General features: G+C 45.0%; 1 protein-coding gene across 2 annotated transcripts in view; it reads right to left on the reverse strand.

The window, feature by feature from the left end:
* The window catches only part of VPS13D (vacuolar protein sorting 13 homolog D), a 2,754,556-nt gene that overhangs the window by 2,590,931 nt on the left and 136,353 nt on the right, over positions 1-27,272 (reverse strand). For both annotated transcript variants that reach the window (XM_086921894.1, XM_086921893.1), the window contains exon 7: positions 25,944-26,048. In XM_086921894.1, the coding sequence (XP_086778020.1) occupies positions 25,944-26,048 (105 nt within the window). The remainder of the gene's footprint in view (positions 1-25,943; positions 26,049-27,272) is intronic.

Consider the following 27,272-nt stretch of genomic DNA (forward strand, 5'->3'; position numbering starts at 1 on the left):
ATGGTGGCTAAAAGTAGCCCAAGGGGAGGATATTTATGCTGGCTTGTGATCAGGCCTGCTCGCCACCTCTAGACAGAATCATTTGCACAAACCGCGGGTTGGCGAATGTTAAAACCACACAGTCACCACTTAACCTTTTTTGTCCATGCCCTCCCCAACTTATCCTTCTCACCATCTTAAATTCTGCAAATAATTTCTCGGTGCAGCCTAACTTTGTACCTATCAGCCTAGACTTTTATTTATTTATTTATTAATTTTTTGAAAACCTTTATTTGTGTAGATGGTTGCATACAAATACGGGCCTACAACCCAGAGGCCGGCCACAGAACAAACTGAAAAGCACCAATGTCAATAAAAAGTACGGAGTGGTTACGCAATACTACACAATGCTGCGAGTCCATAATGCTAACTGAGTGTAATCCCCTGGCACAGGATCACAGAAGGTTAATTTTATGTTAAAGAATAAAGGATTGGTTGTATAATAAGCGTCCTGCTGCACATGGCGGGGAACAGAGCCAACAACATTATAATAGGGAATCCATAGATCTGCCATCAGAATAGTCCAAAGCGTTCAAGCCATAACTGCCCTTGCAATTCTTCTTCGGTCAGTGTCCACCCGCAACCTCATGTGCCCAAAGACAAGCAGAACATCACTCTCATGATAATCAAATTATCAGTGAGACAGATAAAGTTGCAATCATTATACAGCCCAACCCGGAGAGTAAAAGAAAACGTAAATACTAGAAAAGAGGAAAAGGGGACTCCACGTTACTGTACCCGCCCCACGGCGATAATGGCGATCAACAATCCAGACAGCAAACATTCTTAGGGGCGGGGCGGCTAAGTCAGGATAAGCAGAACCTGAAAGTACCATATTATATAGGAATACCCAAACCTCCCCCACCAGGCACTCACCCCGCGAGAATCACGCACAGTCATGGAGACCCAAGAAAAGAGCCATAGAAACAAGTAACTATCTAATAGACCCCAATCCACCCGCCCCACCCTGCACCCCCGCAGAAGGCTATGGCCTACCCCTCCCAGCAGCGTGCCTGTCGCCCTAAACATGAACCCGAAATATAGAATGAGATAATATAGGGAAAGGGAAAGAAAACAGATAAAAAGGGAAAAAGGAAAGCCAGGGGGAGGATACCATGTAACAAGGCGCACGGCCCCCACCCCCCGCCCATACAAACAATTAGTGCAGCCCAAAACTAAACTGGCATGTTTTCAGGTAGCCATACATAGTAAGGATTCGACAAATTATCTCAATTTGGGGCAGTCCATAACTCCATGCACCGAACAGCAGTCCTCCGGATTAAAAACCGGGCTCACCCCAGTCCTTTCTTAGCTATCGCCACGATGTATGTCGAAGTAGCGGGCATAACACAAAGCGGAGAGAAAAGGCAGTGGAACAGACGCTGAACGGCCAATGGAAGCAACCCTTGAGATCTCCTCCGCCGGCGGTAATGCAAAAGCTGTTTACGGCAGTCATGTACATCAGTGTCAATGATCCCCAGCAAATCTTCCCGCAGGCGAACCAAGACATCGCTACCCCCACCAAAATGCGGGAAACAAACAGCAACCACCTCGGGCCCATCCGCATCTCTGAGGGACGGCATGGGAGCAATGGCGGTTACCACATTGTCTTGCACACAAGAATCCCGGGCCAAGGTCACTTGCCAAATCTTCAGCGCTCGTAGGACGTCGCCAATCGTGGGTTCACGCTCCCTAGTGCAGCCCCCATCACAGTACAGAGGTACAGCATCGACATCCCGGGGCGTTCCACAACACACGGCATCAGCCGCCATTTTGCGACTACAGCGCTGTCTTCTCGGAACCAACTCCTGGGGCGGGCTCACAAGCAGGGCCCCCGCGGGATCCCCCTCAAGCATCCAAACAGCAACCTCGATGCAGAAATGAGGGCCACCAAAAGAGGGGGACCCGCCGGTGCCACCGCTCCGCTGGAGCCACTCTCCGCCACCGGGCGATGAAATTCGGAATGGCCGGGCAAGGCAACAAGGGGGGGAGCCACCAACACGGCGTCCCCCACACACAACTTGCCGCACCTCACCTCTGGACCACCGGACGGTAGTCCCAGGCACGTTCAGTAGCCTCCGGCTTATTCGCACAACGGCCTCCTCCGGCCGGCCTCCATCCTCCACCGAGGCCGCCACCGACACCGTCTCGCCGGCTACTCGCTGAAGGCAAGGCCCCGGTCTCCACACCACGGAGGCCGCACTACCTGGGAGGACGCCGCTGCGGACCCACTGAACGCCGGAGCCACCAGGACGGGTGGTAAGTATCACCGGACCTTCATGTATAAAATGTTATCGTTTTTGGGCAGGATGGGTGGCAGGATAGATGAGTTTGGGCAGGGAGGCCGGCGGAGCCGAGCTACCGTGCGGCCATCACGATGTCGAGCTTGGCTCCTCCCCCAGACTTTTATTTCTTAATGACACCCAGGATTCTTCAGTCCCCTGTGAAAGTGTTGGTACATTAGCTAAGACCACCGTATAAGGCGTAGCAGCCAGTGGAAGGTCCAGTATGCTAGCTTTATGGAGAGTAACCTGGTTGGCCCGTTTACAAAGCTGTCCAGTTACCCTTATCAGCGACTGCCAGGGGTTGTGATCCGTGGTCCGATCTTCTTAACGGTGGATACCTTTGATATGAATTTATCGCACCAGAGCTCTGACAATTAAACAGGGGTGCTTGTACAGGTGTGTGAGATGTTAAAAAAGGATCAGAATGTGCGAAGCTATCATTTAACCTGCTGTTACCTATGGGGGCCCTCTTAGCCGTAGTCCCCTCTAATATGACAGAGTTCTTTAGGGGGCCCACGTCATCAGGGGACTCTGTTTGCTTAGATATTGAAGAAACGAAGACGTCTAGCTTACTGGCAATGGTAGACATAAATTCTCTAATAAACGTACATAACGCCTCCAGTGTAAATTTCACGGATTCTAATTCACTATTCAATGAATTCCCACTATCCACAACCGAAATACCCCTGGGCCTTTGTTTATTTTTTGGCTGAATCTCTGCTTTCTTAGATGTTTTTTTTAGAAGATTTATGACTAAGATTTGATGCCCTGGGTACAGGTTTCTTAGAAGTAACAGCAGTAGCTTTGGCATTCCTTTGCCGTTTATCTGAGGGCTGAGCCACATTATCCTGCTCACCACCAGAGATATGATCAGAAATGTCCAAAATACAACCAATTTCTTTACCTTAGTTTCTTAATGGGCTTGCGTGCGGGGGCTGTACAGTGGGTGGACATAATGACGAGCCTGCTACTATGGCTTCCGCCACTATCTCACCCTCTGTACCTAGTTTTTCCGTATTAATAACTTCCTCCACCGAGCTAATCTGCTTTTCTATAGCCCCCATCGCTCCAGTCAAATAAGTTAACAAGTTCTGCCTGGGGCCTTTCACCTTATTTGTTTTCGATATGCCCTGGGCATTCCTTTTACCCATTTCCGAGATATTAAATGAGGCACTATGCGAAGAAGATTCCAAGATACAAAAATCAACAATACACTATTATATGCGTCACACCCCCCTTCCTGATAAAGCAGCTTAGGGCTTACAAATTCTAAACTTTATTACTGTTAAAATTCACCAGGCTGATGTCAAAAGAAACAGTCTTGGCCGCCCCACTTACATAGACCAAATATGCGTTACATTTTAACAGTTTCTTACTGTCCCAAAGGGCCAAGAGATGTGGCCCGGCCCGGCCTCTTCCGGTCTAAGACGGGCGTAGACGGGCCCGTCTTGGCCTGGTCTTCGCCCGCGTGCGTCCCGCGTTGCGTGACCGGCTCTGGGTCTTTGTAGCGTCCAGGAGACAGGTTCAAAGTGCTGCAGTGCCTTGCGAGGGTTAGGGACCCAGAAAAAGTGCCAAGTGCGTGCTCGTTGCAGAGCGGTCTCCCGCGCTGTGGGACCAGTTCTCGGTCTTTGTAGCGTCCAGGGGGCAGGTTCAAAGTGCTGCAGTACCTTGCGAGGGTTAGGGACCCGGAAAAAGTGCCAAGTGTGGGCTCGTTGTAGAGCTGTCTCCCCAATACTAGACAATCCAAAATTTTAGGACGTGAAAAAAGGCCACATTTTTAAAGAAAGGAAAGAAGGATATTGTAAGATAATTATAGAACTATTTTATAAAGGAAAATTCGAAACATTAGACAAGGGTAAAACAGTCTTCTCACAAACAGGAAATATGTTAAACCATTGGGCTACGTCACCCTATCTAGGGGAAGCAGGGACGAGAGATCTTTAATCTTTGCGAAATTATTTCTGACATTTGATACTACAAAAGGATTGATCTCCAACATACAAAAAGCATTGTTATGTGAGAGCAAACTACTGCAATGGTCATACATAAAGCTACTAAATACTGAAAATAACACGCAAAACAGGATGCAAAACAGAGAAACACTGAAAAAGGTTTAACTGGTATAGGACTTCAAGGAGGTTACGACGTGTTCCCGGGTGCAGATGAGTACTGTTGCCATCAAAGTAGGTGACAATGTAAATATATGGTGGAATTGCCCTTTTTTAATCCACTGTTTGGAAATACTCAGTTATATCAAGAAGGTGCTAGAATACCAACTTCCTGAAGACCAAAGGATTATTACACTGGGCCTAAAACCAGAAGAAATTAAATATCTTATGAACAATGACGAGGCCTCTTGTTTTGTTATATTTTCTTTTTAGTTATTGGACTCCTTCCATTGCATTTTCATTACTTTGATTTGTCTTTAAACCAAAAATCGAAATGCATCACGTCAATTGTTGATGATTCCTCTGAACGATTGTTTATTATATGTATAATGTTTTGGACATCTACCAACTCACATTTTATTGACTCTTGTGTATGTGAGAGTAGATTGTATATCTGTTCAATAAAGAAATTAAAAAAAAAAAAACAATGACTAGGCCTTCTTAAAAAAAATTCTTTTAACAGCTAAACTTGAAATAGCAATAAATAGAAAGCTACCTCTTCCCCTATAATATTAGACTGAAGATTATGAACTACACCTGGCGATGACACGTCAGGCTATGAATTTGAGAAATGAGAGATACATTTTAGCACCATCTGGAAATCACTGACAGACTATTTTCAATCCCAATCACTGCTACTTCTTTACCCACGAATTCCACATGCCGCTAAAATGTTACTAGCATCCCTGAAATAAAAAAAGGAACTAGCCACATAGATTCAGGGTAACAAGAGAAAATGATCCAGACCTATTTAATGGGGACCCCACAACCATATGCAGTAAAAGATGCTAATGACAATGTGTATGATACAAGAGGGATACTTACTAAGGAACATGAGAGGACTCTGTGGGTAGGGCTATGAGGTGGGTGGGTGAGTTGGGATTCCAGATTATGATTGCTTAAAGTATGGTCTTGATACTCAATCTTTGTGACCCAGAACAATCAGTGATTTATTTGTTTAAAAAAAAACGAAAATCGTATTACTTGGACCTGAATGCTCCTTATATTTCCATAACCTCTGACATTTGTGATAAATGTCTTCCATATATCAATCTTCCCTGATTCAGATTTGAATGGGCAATTATTGGATAAACTGCTAAGAGAAATCAGAGGCTCTTAACAAAGGCAAGGCTTCAGGCCCTGATGCCTTAATCGCCCACTTTTACAATAATTGTGTGGACCAGATAAACACTCTGCTTCTAGATTTCTTTCAACATTTCACATCCTCTGTGGTGGGTTCAAGGTTCTGTGGTGGAAACTATGATAAAATTCATACCAAAAGAGAGCAAGGATTTATCTTTTAGCAGTAGCTATAGGTCAATATCACTTATCAATATTACAGACTGCAAATTAAACACCAAGGACTGAGTCAATAGATTCAAAAAGATCTTACGAAAACCTATACACACAACTCAGAGGGGACGTCTGAGGAACAGATACTCCAGTGACAGTACAAGGCTATTCTTGCATATGCTTTGGAAAGCCAAGCACTCCAGTACCTCTGTACGCTATATTATTAGCTACGAAAAAGGGCTTCAGCAAGGTTTTATGTTCATTATTACAGTCAGTTTTGCATAGATTTCAATTTTGATGACCGTTTTATTCGTATGGCAATGGTCTTGTACAAAGATAAATCAGATTAAGTTAGACGTCTCACAATGATCTGTACACCTGATATGGTATAGGATGCTGCTGATGCCTGGCAGCCCAAATTCTTATAGTATGTAATCATCTGGTTCAATGCTGACTTTAAAACAATTAAACACAACAAAACAAATGACTTTACTCAAAAAAATAAGACTTGCTATGTTGCCGGTGTTCAACATTTCTAGCACTGTGGAAGCAAACGGGGAATCAAGGTATCATTGCACGATTAATGAGGAACTTGCTGTGAGAAGGTAAGAAGCTACGTATTTCAGAACATTAAGTGGGAGAACAGTCCTGAAGGGGATCTATTTGGCAGATGTTATGCTTTATCAGCATGCATTTCTAGTTAAACGGGTTGTCCTTTCGTCTTCCACTGAAGAATCATCACAAGTCTACGACCTATAAGGTTAAGGACCGCATTGTAAAACAATTTTATGGGACATGGCTAAGCCCTTACTACATCTGGATTGTGAACTAGAGAACATAACTTAAAAATGTAACTTGGCCTACCATTGACTTAATAAAAAAGTGATATAAATGTGAAGACGGATAAGTTACTTACCTGTAATCCTAGTTCTCTTCCAGGGGTATACTCATCAAAGTCATAAGCACTGAATTATCGCCGCCCATATGCGGGAACCCGGAACATATAGCATAATACATATATATGTGTATACAATAGAAAAGGAGTACATAGTACGAAACAATTATACACATATACATGTATAAACCAATATTATGCAGCCCTAAGCATATCTAACAGGCTAAGTAAGCCAGAATTACATGAATTTCTCTAGTATGAAAATAATCCATAACATATAATGCAAGAGAAGGACATGTACTTCAATTGCATTCTGCAAAACAAGCTTTTATTTTCATCAAAGAAAACAGGTAATGACAGGCAATTAGCCTAAAGAAGGCTGCATAAGTAAACATCCCTGTACAGAAAAGGAAACTGGCACCTCGCCTTTAAGGCCTCAGAGAATCTGACCACTTTGTCTTTAAGCCTCCAGGAGAACCCTGCTCCCATCATGCACCATAGGTTACAGTTAGGTCAGTTCTTTTGTACGGTATAAGAAATCTGTAGGAATCTGCATACAAGATGCTAGAATAAAGAGTAAACTGTTCCTGCTCGTCCGGGGAGGCGGGAGGGTGCTTATGACTTTGACGAGTATACCCCTGGAAGAGAACTAGGATTACAAGTAAGTAACTTATCCTTCTCTTCTCTTCCAGGGGATACTCATCAACAGTCATAAGCACTGAATAGAGTAGCAAGCTCATACCCACTTCCGAGCAGACGAGCAAAAAACAGAAAACTACCTTGACATATACATGTTAAACAGTATTAGCAAACAAGTTTCTCAATGAGGCTTGCCCAACCTGAGCATCTGCCTGAGTGTCCGTATCAAGAGAGTAATGGAAAGTAAAAGTATGAACTAATCGCCATGTAGCTGCTTTCCAAATTTCTGCCATGGGGACATTCCACAGGAGAGCCGTGGTAAAAGCTTTTCCCCTAGTGGAATGGGCCCTTGGTTTCCATGGAAGGGATCTGTTGGCCAACTGGTATTACAGGAGAATACAAGAAACAATCCATCTAGAAATGGATCTTTTGGAAGCTGCAGAATCTGTGTTAACAGGAATATAGTTAATAAACAAACGCTCAGACTTCCTCAGCGTCTTTGTTCTGTCCAAATAAAACTTAAGAACCATCTTGAGATCTAGGGAATGGAGAGATCTTTCTGGAGGATTCGCAGGATTCTGGAAGAAAGTAGGTAAAGTTATAGTGTGGTTAATGTGAAAATCCGAGACTACTTTAGGCAAAAAACAAGGATGTGTTCTGAGAACCACTCTGTTAGCGTGGAACACAGTAAAATGTTCCTTACAACAAAGAGCCTGGATCTCGCTCACCCTGCGAGTGGAAGTAATGGCCACCAGGTACGCGACTTTCCACGTTAAATGCTGTAAGGAAGCTTTATGAATCGTCTCGAAAGGAGCCCCCATCAACTTTGTGAACACAATGTTAAGCTCCCATGGAGGAAAGGGAGATCTGACTGGTGGGTATACCTTTCTCAAGCCTTCCAGAAAATCCTTTACTACCAGAATTCGGAAGAAAGAAGTCTGGTTGGGGGACTTTCTATAGGCCATGATTGCTGCAAGGTGAACTTTAATAGAAGCAAACTGAAGCAAATAAGGTAAAATCTCCTGTTCCTGACCCAGGATGGGATTGTGTTTATTGTTCACACACCAAAGGAAGAATCGCTTCCACTTGAAGGCATAGGACTTCCTCGTGGAAGGACTTTTCGCTTCTTTAAGAATATCCATACAATCTGAATTCAATTGTAAGTGGCCATATTGGATGACTTCAGGAGCCATGCTGTCAACCAGAGGGAGGACAGATTGGGGAAGAATACTCTCCCTGCGTGCTTGGATAGAAGATCCGGGCGACATGCCAACCTCTTGTGTGGCACTTCCGATAGTTGAAGGTGGTCCGGAAAACACCATTGGCGAGGTCCCTCCGGGGCTATTAGGATCATCCTGGAGTTGGCCCTGTACAACTTGTTGATTACCACTGGTATCAATGGGATCGGTGGAAAAGCGTACATTAAGTTCTGATACCATTCGATTAAAAGGGCATTCCTTTGATATCCTTTCTGGGGAAACCTGGATGCGAAGGCGGGGCATTTTGTGTTTCCTGCGTCTGCAAACAGGTCGATGTCTGGAGTTCCCCATGCTTGAAAAATACTGCGTGCAACCTCGTCGTTGAGAACCCAATCGTGTGCTTCGACAAAGTCTCTGCCGAGGAAGTCCGCCTGAGAATTGAGGGAGCCCGGTAGATGAACAGCTACAATTGACAAGTCTCTTGCCAGAAGCCAGTTCCATATGGTTTGAGCCTCAATGGAGAGCGTTCTTCATCGGATACCTCCCTGGTTGTTCAAATAATACATTGTCGTTGTATTGTCCGTTTGAATTAGAATGGACCGAGACTTGAACAACGGAAACAGGGACTTGAGAGCTAGATATACAGCTCTCATCTCTAGTAGATTGATGTAGTAACCCCGTTCGGAGTCGGACCAAAGACCTTGTACTTGTAGAGGGCCCAGATGAGCACCCCAACCCTGGAGAGAAGCGTTCGTGACTAGAGTCTGAGTTGGAGGGTCCTGGTGGAACGGGACTCCCTTCATCAGGTGAAATCTCTTCATCCACCACCGGATGGAATCTTTGGCTGTCTGATGGATAATTATCTGAATCTCCCAGGACCCTGATATTTGCATCCATTGGTCCTCCAAAGATTGCTGTAGTGGACACCTGTGTAATCATGCGTTTGGTTCCATAAAGAGGCACAACTCCATTGACCCCAGTAGAGATGACACCTGACGAACAGTCAGAACTGAGTGTAAAGAAGGGTCAGGCATTTTCCTCGAATTGATAACCGCATCTCCTCCGAAGGACACGCGTTTACTTTTTCTGTTTCCAGGAAGGAACCCAGATAGTGGATCTTTTTGAGACGGATTTAGTATGGAATTCTTGAAATTGACGTGAAGTCCCAATTTGCGTAGCAGTTTGAGGCAGCTCGAGAGATGACCCTGCAGCAGAGCTGGAGATGAGCTCTTCAGGAGCCAGTCATCTAAGTAAGGATAAATTAATATCCTCTGCTTGCGAATAAAGGCGGCCACCACAGCCATACACTTGGAGAATGTTCGGGGAGCTGACTTCAGCTTGAATGGAAGAACCGAATACTGGTAATGCTGGACAGACACTCGAAACCTCAGACATTTGCGATGTCTCTTTGATATCGGTACATGAAAGTATGCGTCCTGCAGATCGATGGAGCACATCCAATCCCCTTGGTGAAGCTGAGGAAAATTTGATGGAGTGCTAACATTCTAAATTTCTCTCTACGAATGAATCCGTTAAACAGTCTCAGATCCAGTATAGGTCTGTATTCTGAAGTAGGGGCTCTTTTTTTGTACAAGGAAGAAGTGGGAGTAGAGCCCTTGATTTCTTTGTAGAGCTGGAACTTTCTCTATAGCTCTTTTGCTTAATAAGGTGTTCACCTCCTTTTGCAGCAATCTTTGGTCGCAGTGCGAAATGCCTTTCCGAGGTATAGATGGGGGAGGGGTCTTGAATTTGAGAAGATATCCATTTTGAGCAATATCGATGACCCATCTGTCTTTTGTTAAACGCTTCCACTCCTCCAGATGTAATGAAACACTTCCTCCTACCGGAGTGGACAACAGCTTTGGAGGAAGACCCATCTCATTGTTTCTGTGGCTGTTTTGGCGTTATAGACTGTTGCCTGTTTCCGCCTCTGCCCCGTTCAGGCCTGCGTTGTTGAAACTGGGACCTTTGTTGCGTTTGGCCCTGGTTCTGCGATGACCAGTTAGATGTTTGCCCTCGCTGCTGAAAAGACTGCTTGTCATAGGGGCGAAAGCGACATCGAAACTCTTTCTTTTTTTCAAGGCCTACCGCCTTAAGATTATCTAACTCAGTCTTAATTTTAGCCTTTTCGTCGGCATGATACCTAAACAAAGACAATCCATTAAAGGGCAAATTTACAATCTTTCTCTGAGCGTCAGGTTTGAGGCCTGTGAGGCGAAGCCACACTGATCTTTGAGAACAGATGTCATGGGCATATCCATGAGCCGCTAAATCAGCGGAATCGGCCGCCGTACTGATAATCTGGTTAGCAACCAGGCCTCCTTCTTGCACAATCTACAAGAAATCTTTCTGATCTTCCTTGGGTAATTTCTCCGCAAATCTTGTTAAGGAATTCCATAACGATCGGTCGTATCGCCCCAGTAGAGCGGCTGCACTAACCACTCTCATCACGGACCCTGCCGTATTACACATTCTGCGTCCCAAGGAGTCCATGTTCTTCTAATCCTTCTCTGAGGGAGCAGATGAGATAGATGTAGCAGAACGTGCTTTCTTGGCAGCGACGACTAGAACAGAATCTGGTGGAGCGTCAGTACGCAGAAATAAGGGATTCTGGTCTGGAGCCTTATATTTCTTCGAAATCCTTGAGGGCCCGAGCCCAATGTGGAAGGTGTCAAGAAAGTCTTCATTGAAGGCTCCAGTAACCCGGGCACCAAAGGCAGTAAAGGCTTCGCCGAAAACTTATGGTGCAAAGTCTCAAATATAACAGATGGAAGTAACTTGAGGTCCAGACATGGTTATGTTGCACTCAGTAGCACCTCTACATAACACCTCACTGAATGTCCCAAGATCATTAACAGGGGAGACCCTGGAAGGTGGAGTTGATGAAATAGTAGTAGAATAGTCTCTGTATGATGACCTTGTTGTCGTGGTCATTGTAGGAGACCTCTGTCTTCTCCTTGGCGTATGAGAACGGTGTGATCTGGAGCGCTCTCTTGAGTGTAAACGCCGTCTTAACGGTGATCTGGAACGTCTTGGGGACTTACTAGCAGGAGGTCTTGAGCACTCCATGGTAAGAGGCCTCTCATTAGGTCTGGGTTGCATCTTCCAGTGTCTAATGTCATCCATCCATCTAGGAGACATGTTAATAGGAGGAGATTTGTGCACCGGAGAGCCCTCCGGCGTAATTTGAATAATATTTATCCCCAGCGAGGAAGAAGAAGTATCCCTCGATGTCGAACGTTGAGGTCCAGACGCTGGTCTTTCCACCTCTTCCGCAAGGATAACTTGCCTGTCCCTCGACGTCTAATGCCTCGACGTCGAGCCAGAATGAGCCACCATCGATGACGACCGTGGAGGTGACACTCCGGAAGATCTATGGGACGAAGCCCTCGACGTCGGCACCTTCGGGGTCGACCGCTGATCACACGGTATCCTCGACGTTGACTCTGACCTCGACAAAGACCTCCGACGGGTCCGAGAGGTTGATCTTGAGCGCCTCGACAAAGACCTTGAGACAGGTGGCGGAGGTCTCGACGTCGACCTCCTGGACTTTGCTGGTCGCTTCGACGTCGACTGCGATTTCTCATGCTTCGAGCCCAAAGCATGCCACGACGTCGACTTATGTCTCGACGGCGATCTCGACATCCATCTCCTTCGCTTTTCAGGCCACGACATCGATCTACTTCTAGCCGGCGACCTGGTCTTTGACGTCGATCTCACTGGCGTGGACGTCACAGGTCTCGACGTCGACTTACTTTTCGAAGGCGATCTTGTTCCTGACGTCGATCTAACTTTATCCGCCAGTCTTGACGTCGACTTACTTTTCAACGGCGATCCTGTCTTTGACGTCGACCTTACTTTTTCCACGACACGCTATGAAGCTTTTTCTTACTTCTAGCTTCAGGTGAAGCAGATCTTCGCCGTTTTCTAGGAGAGGAGGGCCCTCCAGATGAAAGATGACTCCCTGGGCCCATTTTTTGATGTTTTCCTCTCTCCTTTAAGCCAAGAAGCCTGATCTTCTCTCTCTCTTTCAAAGTTCTTCTTGAAAGCTGAAGACAGTGGTAACATGTCTCTGTGTTGTGAGAAGAAGGTTAACACAGACAGAATGAGGATCGGCTTTAGACATCTTCGTCCCACAGGAAGGACATTTATAAAATAAAGGAGGCATATTTGACTAAAAAAGAATGACCAATTAGTCAGAAAAGATTGAAAAATACCACCAGCAACAAGAAATATCCAAAAAAGTAGGTAGAATCCAAATTCTGACTGAAAAAAGCCAAAATCATTTGAGCTTAAGCTCCAGGTTCCTCTCAGAAAGAGCCGGAAAAAAGAACGGACCTAACTGTCACCTGTGGTGCATAATGGGAGCAGAGTTCTCCTGGAGGCTTTAAAGGCAAAGTGTTCAGATTCTCTGAGGCCTTAAAGGCGGGGTGCCAGTTTCCTTTTCTGTACAGGGATGTTATTTACTTCTTTAGGCTCATTGCCTGTCATTACCTGTTTTTTTTAATGAAAATAAAAGGTTGTTTTGCGGAATGCAATTAATGTACATGTCCTTCTCTTGCATTATATGTTATGGGTCATTTTCATACTAGAGAAATGCATGTAATTTTGGCTTGCTTAGCCTATTAGATATACTTAGGGCTGCATATTATTGGTTCATACATGTATATGTGTATAATTTTTTCGTACTATGTACTCCTTTTCTATTGTATACACATATATATGTATTATGCTATATGTTCCAGGTTCCCGCATATGGGCGGAGATAATTCAGTGCTTATGACTATTGAGGAGTAACCCCTGGAAGAGAAAGATGGTTACACAGGGCATTAGAACAGATTGACCTCACAAGGGACATTTTGGGTGAAAGAACTGGCTGTGCCGCTAGGGTTTCACCACTGTCATTTGCTAATCTCCAAATAGATTTAAACTGGATCAGTGTACATGTTAAAACATTCTGAAACGTAAGTTAATACATTTTGATTCTGATCCTTCCGTCTCCAAATTGTTAATTTACTCCTACGTAAAGGATATTTGACTTCCAAAGTTTTTGAGCTTTAACATCCTAAGCATTCTACTATAAAACTAACCACTCATTCCTGTGAATTAGAGATAACACTCCAGAGTCGTCACCCTTGGCTTAGCACAACCTAAGTGTTTGTCCCTAAATAGGATGCCCAGTAGATTACACAAACTCCACCTTATCCCTCCAATATCTGCTGGGTTTGTAGTAAGAAGGCAGGAACCTACGGCACATGCTGTTTAACTACTGGGGATTTTTTGGAAAGGTATGACTTCTTATGAAGATTTTTTGTCAAATAAACCTATGTTTCAATTTTTTAATAATATGTCTAAGAGGCAACCGATTTGGACTCTGTTGAAATGTATTTGACTCTGTTGAAATGTATTTGCTTGAACTCATTCTGATGTTGGGTATTAAGATAATCTAGTGCAAATAGAAATCTTAAAGTTTTTACCCTTCATTATGTATTAGTTTCAGTTTTATTTGTTTATTCAATTATTAAATTATCTAAATGCCTATTTGTATCATATTTCTTCATAAGCATTATTTTACATGATTTATTTAATTATCAATATTGTATACCTATTACTATTTTATATCTCATAAGATCTATTTATTCCTGTAAATCCTTGTTTATTGATTTTATTCTCATGATGTATTCTCATTATAAAATTCAATAAAAAATGTCAACACAAAAAAAAGAGTTCAATACATATTTGGTGGTCATGGTTACGTTTCACTGGTAGTGCTGATAAAATATCTTGGAAGTATCATACTGCCGTCTAGCACTTTTCCTATCTGTGACAAGCTGGACCAAAACCTGCAGAAACTACAACCTCACTGAGTCATGCTGTCATTCATACCTTTTAATTGCCTATTGATATCTTGCTATAGTATGTTCAAAAGCTGTATCAGAAAATTATTTACGGTGTAAGCGCTGTTAAGCAATCGCATAATAATTTTAATGAGTTATTTTTACACTTTAGGCAGCCAATGCCTCACTACCTCAGGGCCTTTGCTTCCCATCCCTTTTACATCTCAGATGTCTTCCAATGTTTTGCTTGAGACCTTCTCAACTCTTTCAGGATATAATGGTTCATTATTGTTATTTTCCAACTATATGTGCTCGAAGGCTTTATCTTGTGCTCTTGTTTTGTTATTTCTTCCCGTATATTTGTTCTTTTATGTTGCACATTTTCTCAAATTTTATAAAATGTCTAAACTAATCAACAATAAATAAAGTATGGCTCTGGTTGCCTTAGCTTCCACATGACAGAAAAGGGTGAGCTCTCTGAAACAGGTCTATGTGATACCGATAACCCGGAATGACACTACTTTTTTTGTCTATGGACATGTACAAGTCTGTTAGCCCATGTGACTTTACGACCAATCTAATGTTGTAATATGTTGATTTGAAAAATGTGATCTAATCCTCTGTTCAAGAACTCAGTTGGTAAGAGCACCCATTGATGAATATGATCCAAAATGTCATCAACCCTTTATTACTCAAGACTTCTTATCACTCGAAAGTGGAAAAATAATCAGTATGTCATCTGCATTACGATGAAAGCAATGGGAAAGAAGCAGGACCCCTTAAGGCACACCATAGAACACAGGGCAAAGCTATGACCACTCATCTCCCATTTCATCTGTACCTATTCAAACAAGAGAAATGAGCTAAACTATTGTTCTACCACATGAGACACACCTTTGTATGAATTTATGAATAAAATACATTTTTATAAAAAAAGATGCTTTGTATGAATGTATCAACAAAATACATTTTAATGAAAGAAAAAAACGTTGAACCTCTCTGCTAATATTAATGAGGTTTAAACACCCGAGTGAGTTAATTATCATGCAATGAATGAAACAATTTGGTGTGTGAATTAAATACTCCTTCTGGGTCAAACATATAAGTTACTCAGGGGTATCACCTCATCTAAATTTCTGAAACAATAAAATATGCATTATATGGAGCTCAAAAGGGAGGAATTCTGGAATGCTGAAGGATGAGAATCTGATCTCTTTTCTAAAGGAAATGTTCTTGTCTTATTGGTGTCCATTTTGGTTCCAACATAATAGTGCGTTGATGTGGACTTCACACTGTTAATTTGGAACCCCAATCCTTGAAGCAAAGAGGCCGATATCTAGACGTTCCCACTAGGAATCCTGGAAAGATGCCCATTTGAATAACCATTCATTCAACAAAGGATAGCTGACAGACTTTTTACTGAAATTTGGTGTTACCACTTCCATGCAGTCTGGGAAAAAATGCAATCTTTCAATGTATAGGCCAAATGGTATAAACTTAAACTGTTAAAATAGCTTTCCAATCCAATCCAAAAATTCTTTATTTCGGCCATTTGAGACCATAAAAGATTCATTAAAAACATATAAAACGATTCAAAATCCCTGCGGTGTTGATCGGTCTGGATGCCGAAAAAGCGTTCGACCGCGTGGATTGGAACTTCCTGTGGTCCACCCTGCAGCGGTTTGGATTCTCCCCTCACTTTATTACCATGCTCCAGGCCAACTATAGACACCCGCGCTCTAGGGTCTCAGTTAATGGGGTGCAATCGGCCCCCTTTGGCCACTCCAGGGGGACGAGGCAGGGGTGCCCCCTGTCCCCCTTACTCTTCGCCCTTAGCATAGAACCTCTGGCTATAGCGATCCGGGAACACCAGGGAATAGAGGGGTTACCCTTTACTGGTGAGGCCCACAAAATCTCGCTCTTCGCGGATGATGTCCTCCTTTCTCTGTCCAATCCGCTGTGTTCCCTCCCACATTTGCAGGAGGTGCTCGTCTCCTTCGAGGGTGTAGCAGGCTTCAGGGTCAACCTGACCAAGTCCTCCATTCTCAACCTGACTCTTTCTCCGACTGAGGCCTCGCAGCTTAGAGCGCTAACTCCACTCCACTGGGCGCCCTCCTCGTTACAGTACCTAGGGGTCCAATTGACTCCCAAGCTCAACCAACTATATTCGGCCAATTACCCCGGGCTCATCACCCAACTCAAACGAGAACTCTCTCGCTGGAAGCCGCTCTTCCTCTCCTGGCTGGGTCGCATACACGCCATCAAAATGACCCTCCTACCTAAATTACTCTATTTGTTCCAAGCACTTCCCATAGAGCTGGAGGAGGATTTCTTTGCGCGTCTTAAGACCATGCTCCTGAGGTTTGTATGGCAGGGGGGAAGGGCGCGTTTCTCCTTCTACATGTTAAGGCGTCCGCAGCGTGAGGGGGGGGCAGGGCTTCCAGACCTTCGTCTCTACTATAAGGCAGCGCAATTGCGCATCCTGGTTGAATGGGCACAGATGGAGTCGGAAAAACACTGGCTCCACATGGACCACAGCGTAGCAGGCAGAACAATCTGGGATCTGATTTGGCGCGCCAAGAAAGACAGGCCCCTCAATGCGTACATCAGCACTCCAACACGCACCACCCTCAAAGTGTGGGACACTGTGGCTGGAAGGGAGGGCTGGACGTCCTTCCCGTCACCGCTCACCCCGATCCATGTCACCTCTTCCTTTCCTCCGGCACTCCGAGAGGGGCCTTTCGATGCCTGGAGGACAGGGGGCTGTCTCGCACTCACGCACCTGTTCCACAACTATGACCCATTTACTTTTGACAACTGCAAGAGGGAATATGGGGTAGGGGACGGGGAGCGATATCACCACGCACAACTCCTTCACTGGGCCCTGAGTCCGCAGATTCGGGAGGGTGCCACCAGACCTCTTACTGCGCTTGAGTTATTCCTGCTCAAGGCCAAGTCCATGAAGGGGGCAATCTCGACACTATATAAGCTCCTACTCTCTACCGAGACTGCACCACGGCCGCGCTATATGTCATGGTGGGAGGGTATGGCACAGCGGGACATTGGGGAGGAGGATTGGAAGCACCTGTGGGCAGATATCTTCCGCTTTAATCGCTCCACGAAACTGAGGGAGGCACACATAAAGGTAATGGCAGACTGGTACCTGTACCCGACCAGACTGGCCAAGATCTACCCAGGCACATCCGATAGGTGTTGGAGGGGGTGCGGACTACTGGGCGACTTCCAACACATATGGTGGGACTGCCCCACCATTAGGCCGTTCTGGGAGGAGATCCTTGCTCAGGTAAAATCCATTTTAGGGTACCCGGTCCCGATCACGATGGCAGAAGCACTTCTGGGCCTTCGGGACCCCCAGTTAGAGCACCAAACTAGGGCAGATAAAAGGATTCTGTGGTTATGTCTGGGGGCAGCTAAACTAGCCATTGCAAAAGCCTGGAAACAGAAGGAGGCACCAGCGTTGCCACTGTGGCATTCCCGCCTGTGGCAACTGCTCAGCCTGGAACGCATGTCCGACATTTCCCGTGAGGACTTCAAGAACTTCGAGTTCCGTTGGGGGCCACTGGTCTCATTCCTCTCTAAGGGCCTCCCGTCTGCGGTATGCCCCTCAACGATCAGGGCCTTACACCTGTTCCAGTTTTAGATATACTACACAGGCCTCGAGGGAGGACGCTACTCTTTAGGGCACTTTCACCACTGGGGGGGTGGGAGAGGGCGTTGGGGGGAAGATGGGGGGGAGGGTAGTTGAGGGTTCTGGGGTTCATGAGTTGGGGTTAAAATGTCCACCTTTAGCGGTCTTGGCGCTCTGGGAACACGAGCAGGACTAAGGCTCTCACTGATACGGCTGGAGCGGTGTGGTTGGGCGGGCCTGGTCTACGCAGGGGTATTGTGATGTGCCATGGCGCTGGGGGACTCTCCCGTCTGGACTTTGCTGAGACTCGACCCTGGCAACCCGAGCGATGACTGTTATAGACTTACTGTGCATGATCCAAGGGAGCCCTGAGTCGTGGTTAATGGTTACCCCTTCACCTGGCTACGCTTTGAATGCAATGCTCCTTGTGCTCCTTGTCTTATGGGCCCCTGCGTGGGCATGTTGGCGGTTTGTGCCTTGCATATTTTTTTTCGAATGTGGACAACAATAAAATTTGTTTACAAAAAAAAAAAAAACATATAAAACATACAGTAAAATCAGGGCAAGGAGCAACATACAAATCAGTTCGGTTCCAGGAAGGTCAGGGGAGCTATGGACACAGTTAGCTACATTTCATTACAGTCCAGTACATATTTAGTAGGAAATTAGCCTTTCAGTATTTTTCCCCTTATCTGCCACATGGCTATTAAATACTTGGCAACTGCAAAAACTATATGGTGCATGGTACTTGTCTTCAGGATTCTATATGATTGTAAATAGCTTCTAATGCCCAAATTCCTGCACAGTGGCGCTAGCCAATATTTCCTCGGTCTGTTGTAGGCAGGGCAAAAAAACAACACATGTAGTTCGTCCTCCTCATTCCCACTGCACCCATGACAGATTTTATCGTCCGACTTTGTCCATTTACTAGTAAGGGCTTCAAGGGGCAGCGTTCCAAACCTCCATTGAATGAAAAGCTTCCTTGCAAGAATAGGAAATATAATGTCCATAAAACCTTCAAAGTAAAAAGAATTTTTGGTGGCCAAAAATTGTTCAGTTAGGGTGCCGACTTTTGATGTGCACACAAGCAAGATTAGACTGTTATCCTTAAAAATCTTAGTAACCATCTTGCGTGACACCCCTTCACAACCTCTTTCGGGATCGTCCCACAACTCAGGCAGTCCCAGACGATAGAATTCTCGCTTGACATATGCCACCCATGGAATTCTGTCAGAGTGGTTTAAGCCCAGGATGTTCTTGAGATCTTGCCTGTAGTGGGAAAGTTCACCCGTGGTCCATAGCCTGTGCCAAAACCTCAATGGTTTTATGGCCAATTCATCCCCTATTGAGGGGAGCCCCAAATCTAATCTCAGAGGTAACAAGGGTGTGCCTTGGGGAAGGGCCAACAAGCGTCTAAGGAAGTTGTTTTCCACCTTGATGAGTTCTGTCCCAGCTTTGTGGCCCCATAGCTCACCACCGTAGGAAGAGGCTGCTCTGGCTTGGGTTTTGTAAATCTCAAAGGCTGGACTAACAGGTTTGAAGGTTGATGAATTCGAAACCTTCAAAATTGCTCCCACCATTTGGGATAACTTTAAGCGAGATCTTGCTATCTGTGGACCCCACGATAAATTTTCATGTAAAGTTACCCCCAAATATGGAACGTTCTAACCCTTTCCAGCCTTTCGGATCCCAGTGTTGGGTTGGGCCTAGTTGTTGAGGAGGGTTTGAATACCATGAATTTGTTTTTTTCTGTGTTGATCTCCAGGCCATGCGCTCTGCAGAAATCCCCTAACCCATCCAGTATCCGTTGAATCCCCATCGGGGATTTGGAGAGCAGGAGGGTATCATCGGCAAACATAATTGCCGGGACCCTCCTACCTGCCAACCTAGGAGCATCGTTGTCCCTAACATTATCGAGATGGGATATGACATTGTTAACAGAGAGGCAAAACAGGGTCGGTGCAAGGACGCAACCCTGTCTTACCCCCCTGTGAACTGGGAACCTAGAAGACAACGCTCCATCCCTCCCACACCTGACCTGGGTAAAATTGCTAATGTGGAGCCTGATTATTGCCTGTAGCAATTGTGGAGGAACGCCTAGCTCCTTAAGAACCTCCCATAATTTCCTGCGGGGTACCAAATCGAATGCGGACTTCAAGTCCACAAACACCATGTACAGACTCCCCCCCTCGATCACCACTGTTTTCCAGTAAAGAGGAACGAGGCGGAAAATCTGGTCCATGGTGGACGTGTTTTTCCTGAAGCCCGCCTGGAGGGGACTAAGAATCGCATTGTCCTCCATCCAGTCAAGGAGATGGTCTAGGAGAAGGCGGGCAAAGAGTTTTGGGGGTACGTCTATGAGGCTGATCGACCTGTAGTTGGCTGGGAGCAGAGGAGAGCCCTTCTTAAAAATCGGTACCATCTCTGCCCCCAGCCAAGTACAGGGGATCTCCATCCCTCCCAAAATGGAATTAAATATAACTAGGAAGTAAGGACCCCAGATCTCTGGATGGTATCTAAACAAATCTCCGGGAGTTTGTCGAGGCCTGGTGCCTTCCCCAGCGCCAATCTCTCCATGGCATTTACCACCTCACCCAGTGTGAATTCTAATTTGTCTGCGGACTCATGGGTGGTGTCGAGTGTTACCTCATTGGCAGAAACGGGAGTGTCTTGATACAATTTACTAAAGTGAGATTCCCATACTGAGGCAGCAATATTCTGCTCCACAGCAGATTTCAACTCGCCTGTATGGACTAGAGACCAGAATTTTCTTGAATCCCTGGTTTCCAATGCCAGGGATAGGTCCTGCCATCTATCCCAATCCCAATCTGACTTTGCCTGGGCAATGGCTTCCCTGTATTTACGTCTCAACTCAAGTACCTTGTCCTTATTGGCACCAGACTTTATCATAAAAATCAACTCGGTTTTAATCTTTTTACATGTGGAGTTGTACCAAGCTGAAGTTAATGTCCTCTTCTTCCTAGTCCCCACCTCAGGGTAAAAGACCTCACCTAAACTTCCCACTAAATCTGCATGGATTTGGGCTAATTTCTCATTAAAATCGGTGGTTCTTGGTTTGTTGATTAGTTCATCCATTTCGACTAGCTTTGGGAGTGCCAGGACATACATTTTAGTGATACACTCTGTTGAGGTAACAAGTTTCCCCCATCTTACCCTGCGTCTATTATGGGATAGAACTAGGTTCCCTGTGTCCTCATTTAGATCTGTAAGTGGCATCCCCTCTTCGGGCACAGGGTGTACCATATCTAAGCAAAGGGCATTATGGTCACTATCTAATCTTTCAATTACCCTGAAATCCAAAACCTTGGGCCACATGCCTGTATCTACAAAAATGTAGTCCAAGCGCGACTCCAGGTCCTTTCTATTAAAGGTACACAATGAGGGGCTGTCAGATGGAGTACGCCCGTTACAGGCCCTCAGGGCATAATTCAAAGTTAGGGACGTAATCTGCACCGCTAGAGGGGACCATGATTTCGGGTTAGGGGATTGGTAAGGGGGAATCCCCCAGAAGTCATCCTCAGCAGTTAGAGCACCCTCCTTCAAACCTTCCAATGGTTCAAAATGGCAGTTGAAATCACCGCCCATCAGTATTTTACAATCAACGGGTAATTGCCCCAGAAATAAAGATAGATCATCCAAAGTGGGTGATTCCGACGACACACTGACTGGGCGCGAGTACACATTGACAATCGCCAGATTGAGGGAGTTTGGCCATTTAAGAAGAACATATTGAATGTCCTCCGAGGAAGTTGGTAATACCTCCGCACTGCAGCCAATGTGACTCGCCACCCAGACAGCGAGTCCACCGTAAGGCCTACCTTTACCACTCCACCAAGCATGGGTATAGAAGGTAGCATAACCCGCCCTAGGATAAATTTCCCTAGCCCAAGTCTCCTGAAAGAGACAGATATCATTACTGTCTACTAGGGAACCCCAGTCATTGGAATCTAATTTATTGGCGATGTCTGCAACATTCCAACAAAGGACCTTCATAATTCCCGAGCCTAACTTAGGTGCCATTCCCCTCGCTCTCTCACCAACATTATCTGTAGATGGTGATAAAGGCCTATCCAGTGATGCTACTTGCCCCTCAAGGACCCCCAAATCAGTTGTAATTTGAGATGGTAAGTAACAATTAAATGATCTTAGGGGCGGGGTTGGCGGGGTGGCCCAGGGTACTAATGGTAGGTAAGCTCTCCGATGATAATGCAATAGGGATACAGTTAATATTAACAGTGGCAACTGTCCCTGTTTCCAGCAGAGCGAAATGGGGAACCACCCCTTCACTATCCCCAGTACATGCACCCATCGGGAGTCAATCAACCTGGTCAAGGCAACTATATCTATTAACATGAACATAATTGCTGTATGCTGAAATGTCATGACGAGGGGGCCTATACCTTGACCCATCGATAGCACATCCCACCCTAGTCCAGCCGTCGTTTGCCCCCATGTTCAAATTATCGCCACATGGATAAAAAAACGAGAGCGGGACCAGTTCTATAGATGTGTTCCCTGTACTCCCGAACCAGTTACATATATAGGGGACAATCTGGGAATTCTTAAAGCTTACAAGGATACAATCTCCCCTCTTTTTCTTAACAGTATACCCTACCCATGGGACCCTCCTAACCATCCGTACTTCTCCTCTCAAATTAGGTGGTAAGGGCCGGTGAACATTCAACCAATTGATGACTTTATTGCGTAAGGAATCAAAGGATTCCACCGCATTGCTAGAAAGCTCGGGTTCCCCAGTCAGGATTTCAGTATAGGCCGCTGCCTCTGGAGGCAGATTAACTACTTTAGGCCGGTTTAAGCCATTAGTAGTCCGGGTAGGGCAGTCGGCCATTACATTGGGCAATTTTCCTGCCTCATTGCAGTGGTCGAAGTAGGCAACTTCGACTTTCTAGCAAGAAGCACCGGAGGGATGTGCCTTGGAAGAGGTAATGGGTCAGGTTGGGGTAGGGTGACTGTGGGAACATTCGCCGTAAGAGAGGAAGTGGGCTGAATTAGATTCACAGTAGTAGAAGCACTAGGTGGGGGGGGGGGGGGGGGAATCCCACTATTTGTCCCATTTACTCCGTTAGTGCTAGATCGCAGCCCTTGCTGGACGGCCTTACCCCTGCTTAAACTTTCTATGGCTAAAAGTCTAGCATCGATACAGTCGAGCTTAACCAGCAGGGGTTCCAGCAAATGTTTGAGAATGTTTGTGAAAGAATGAGTAATATGGTCCGAGCTGTTAGAGAATCCCTCTCCGAAAATGAACGGGCCAGGGGGTGGTGGTGTATGGGTGTGGACAGGGTGTAAAGGGCTCACGGGAGGAGATACTTCCGTGGCGTCAGTAGTGTTACCAATGGTGTTTAAGGTATGATCTACTTTTGCCCTCTTGGCACCCTTTGACAACCTAGGTCTTTTCCTTTTCTGAACTGCACCCTCCCGAAGGCCCCTAAGATGTGGTGCAGTAGAAACATCCCCCTCTACCCGAGTTGGAACTGAATGGGATGTTAGGGGAGGCGTCGACGCTTGAATAGTCAGTAGTGAGTCTCGATTTCTTTGTGAGTGAGATGTGTCCTCAGCTGCTGCAGCACTGACTATTGTTTGGTCGATGCTATCCAGAAGGGATAGATGTGTAACATCCAGCAGTTCGGGGGATTCGACAATCATGGATGAGCCCGGGGGAACCTGCTCCGAACTTTCAAGCCCCTCTACTATCTGTTTTTCTGGGGCTGTGAGGTCATTATTAACCACAGTATTTGCCTTGACAAAGAAACTATCAAGGGTACCAGTAACCAGGGCGGCCGCTTTGCTCTTTGTCTCCCTTGATGCCATGTTGTTCAGCACCTGCTGCAAGGAGCCTAATCCAGGAATTGAAATAAATCAGCTGAAAACAAACATAGGGGGGTAGCCCGGTCCGGTCTCTCCCGGGTTCAAACGGCCTATAACGGGCCTGCCCTTGGCCCGGGCTTAGCCTGGCGCGCGCGTCCCGCGGTCGCGGTGTTGGGCGTGGTTATGTAGGTGTAGCAGGGGGCGGGAAGAGACACCAGGTGCGCTGCGTTGTTGATGCGCGATGATCCCTGGGTCTCGCAGTCCCGGCCCCTGTGAGCGTGCAGCGGTGATTCCAAGGGCTGACTGGTGCTCCCAAAATGCAGGCTCTGTGACACAAGGGAGTTACACCCAGAGTCTTTCACCAAAGGAAACGGCTGCAAGCGGCTCCCGCGAAGCGGGGGCCGCGAACCGTAAGTAGGCGGGAGAAACAGGGGGCGGGAAGAGACACCAGGTGCGCTGCGATGTTGATGCACGATGATCCCTGGGTCTCGCAGTCACGGCCCCTGTGAGCCTGCGGCGGGGATTCCAAGGGCTGACTGGTGCTCCCAAAATGCAGGCTCCGTGACACAAGGAAGTTACACCCAGAGTCTTTCACCAAAGGAAACGGCTGCGAGCGGCACACAAATAGCTTTCAATACACAGAATGGTTCACACTGTTTATCCCCACTACTTCACACTGAAATTGGACATCTTATGGTGGGAGAGTCAAGTTTTTATTGATTGATTTAGACCTCTACTGAGGTCAACAATTAGAGTAAATACAAAGAATGCATTGCTATAAAACGTAATAGCAAAAAATATGGTGGGGAGTCGGAAAGAGGTGTACACCAACTTTAAAACTCAAAGACTCCTCTTCTGGAGACACAAGGATATCTGAAACTGTGCCATCACACAATAATTCTCAAGGTGTCAACTGAGAACCTGGAATTTACGTTCCCACAAACTATGAGTACCCCGTAAAGAGCTACATTAAAAATAAAAAAAACGACCTTGATCTCATCCTACTAGAAATGCATCAGTTTCTGGGCCCTTTTAATGCCCTGTCACTGTACAAGATATCAAGGGGGTACACACCCTGCACCGTGGTCTCATGGCAGCTGACCTATTATATTAATGGCACAAGTATACATACAATTTTCTCTCTGTCAGACTTAAACTTAAATGTACACTTGCATTAAGTAAACGGTAGGAATGATAATCTTACTTACTTTTGCATTAACATCTTGCTAAGCTAGAATTATTCTTTGTTCTCTGTAATGCGTCCGGAAGCCCTTCGGGCATAGTTGGTGAACGAATAAATGATGGACAGCAGTCAATAAAAAAATTAATGTAAAGGGGCCACCTAAAGAGTCCTGCCTATTCGGATGGTGCAAATACATATTTAGAGAACTCCTAATTATCAGTTCCAAAATATGAATTGCTAATTAAATCAAGAAAAATAATAAATTAAGGCAACAGATTACAGTATCTACATTAAATAAAATACAGAAGGTGGCGTCAACCTCAGATTCCATCCGTATTAGACACTATGAATCTTGTTGTAACGTTGGAATATTTAATTAGATTTACGATGGGTTCCGCTATAACAAAATTGCAGCAAACAATAATGACATACATATATACTCTGACTCTTCCTATTTACTTATTTAGTGAAGTATCATCAACTACATACTAGTTCCCCCTAAACGAAAAAGGTTATTCTGATGTGCTCTACTACAAATTAATCCGAGTTCTTTTTCAGTTTATGAATGGAATACTAAAGGTATGCCCCAAGGCTAACAAAACTTCGCACTCAACGTCTAACTTATTTATCACCAAGAGAAAGCATGTTATGCATAGATCAAACACTGGTTGGCATCAACTCACGGTTATTCCTTGTGCACTTCACATAATGAGAGTGATAAGGATGATCAGCACATAAAAAGAGAGAGTATTAAACTAAAGCCCAGTCACTCAATCAAAGATCATATATGCATGTAGCCGAACACTGCTGAAGCACAGAACACTGAATATGTGGTCGCCATGTAAAACTCAGCACACTGTCAAATGTTCACCGGGCAGAATTAAAATGTTGAGAAAACATGCATCATACCTGTAACTCTGCAGGGGGAAGATCTCCCAACAAAGTGGTATCAGCATCCCAGTAAACACTAAAATCGGCAATATTAAGTTGTTTTTTTCTCATCAACTTCTCCACCTTCAGGATGGGGTTCAGGAAGACATAAGAAATTAGATCAATTGAACACAAAACTATGTACATTTTGAATGAACTTAGCCTTGTTTATATTCAAACACAAAATCTCAACATAAAATACTACAACTTTCTAGTTCCTTCTATCGGATAGGCTGCAGCTACTTCTTTACAGTTTTATACTGGCCAACAGTTAAGACACAAAAAAGCACTTTGCCTAATGGGGCAATGCACGATTGAATTTGCAATCTGATTAAAAGAGTTGAGTTCACAAAAATGTAAGGAAAAGTAATTTGTTTCTTAGTTCTTTGCAGAACAGCGGAAAGGAAACATTTCTTACATTTAACACAATTTCTCTATCATAGTCATAACCAACTAAATGTATTCACAACAAACACATTTTATTCTGCCAGACATGTGTGAATACCTTATAGTTCTTGAATACTTCTGTTGTATTATTACTTATGCTGCACAATTAGAATTCCTCTTATCCCTGCTGTAATGCAGAAAAAATAGCCATTTCTCGGAGGAACAGGTGAAAAAAACGAGAGAAGAAGAGGTTGCAAAGAAAACTTTGACTGACTCCTTGAGCTGAATGATGAAAGGTTGGTTGGTAAAGAATCCCACCAAATATCCTGGAGTGGAGATCCAGAATACATGGAAGTGTCCAATGTGGAATTCCCCAGGGGATGACATTTTGGTTAACACCACGGAGGTGCTCAATCAAGTGCAATTAGGATAGCCTTTATCCTGTGGTGTTAAGCTTGAACAGATCCTTTGGCAGAAGTCGAATTGGTTGATGAGCCTAACTAATCTATTAAAAGGAAACGGTTCTAAAAACCTGGACTCAACATCATTGGTTTCATATCTAGCTGTAAAGTTACTCTTAGTTGGACAAGTCACTAAGAAACGTTTGAGAGCTTCCATTATATATTCAAATAATTTCATCTGTTTTCCCAGAAAACAATAGACATGACTGAAGCACTAATGAACAAAGAAACAGCTTGTCTGGCTGGCTGTATGTCACTACAGCTAAAGTCAATGCATTCAGGCATTGCAGAAACTACATCTGGTTTGCCCCTTTGTAGTTTTAGTTTGGACCTAGTTACCACAGAAAGAGCACTTTTTGGTTTAACACCTTGCATGCTCATGACGAGCTCAGCTCGTCATGAGGCATGGAACGCTCACACGTGAGGATAATTCCCCTGCTGTGCTGAACGTTCGACGAAA

The sequence above is a fragment of the Lissotriton vulgaris genome, chromosome 5 (assembly GCF_964263255.1).
Source record: "Lissotriton vulgaris chromosome 5, aLisVul1.2, whole genome shotgun sequence".
In the NCBI taxonomy this organism is placed as follows: Eukaryota; Metazoa; Chordata; class Amphibia; order Caudata; family Salamandridae; genus Lissotriton; species Lissotriton vulgaris.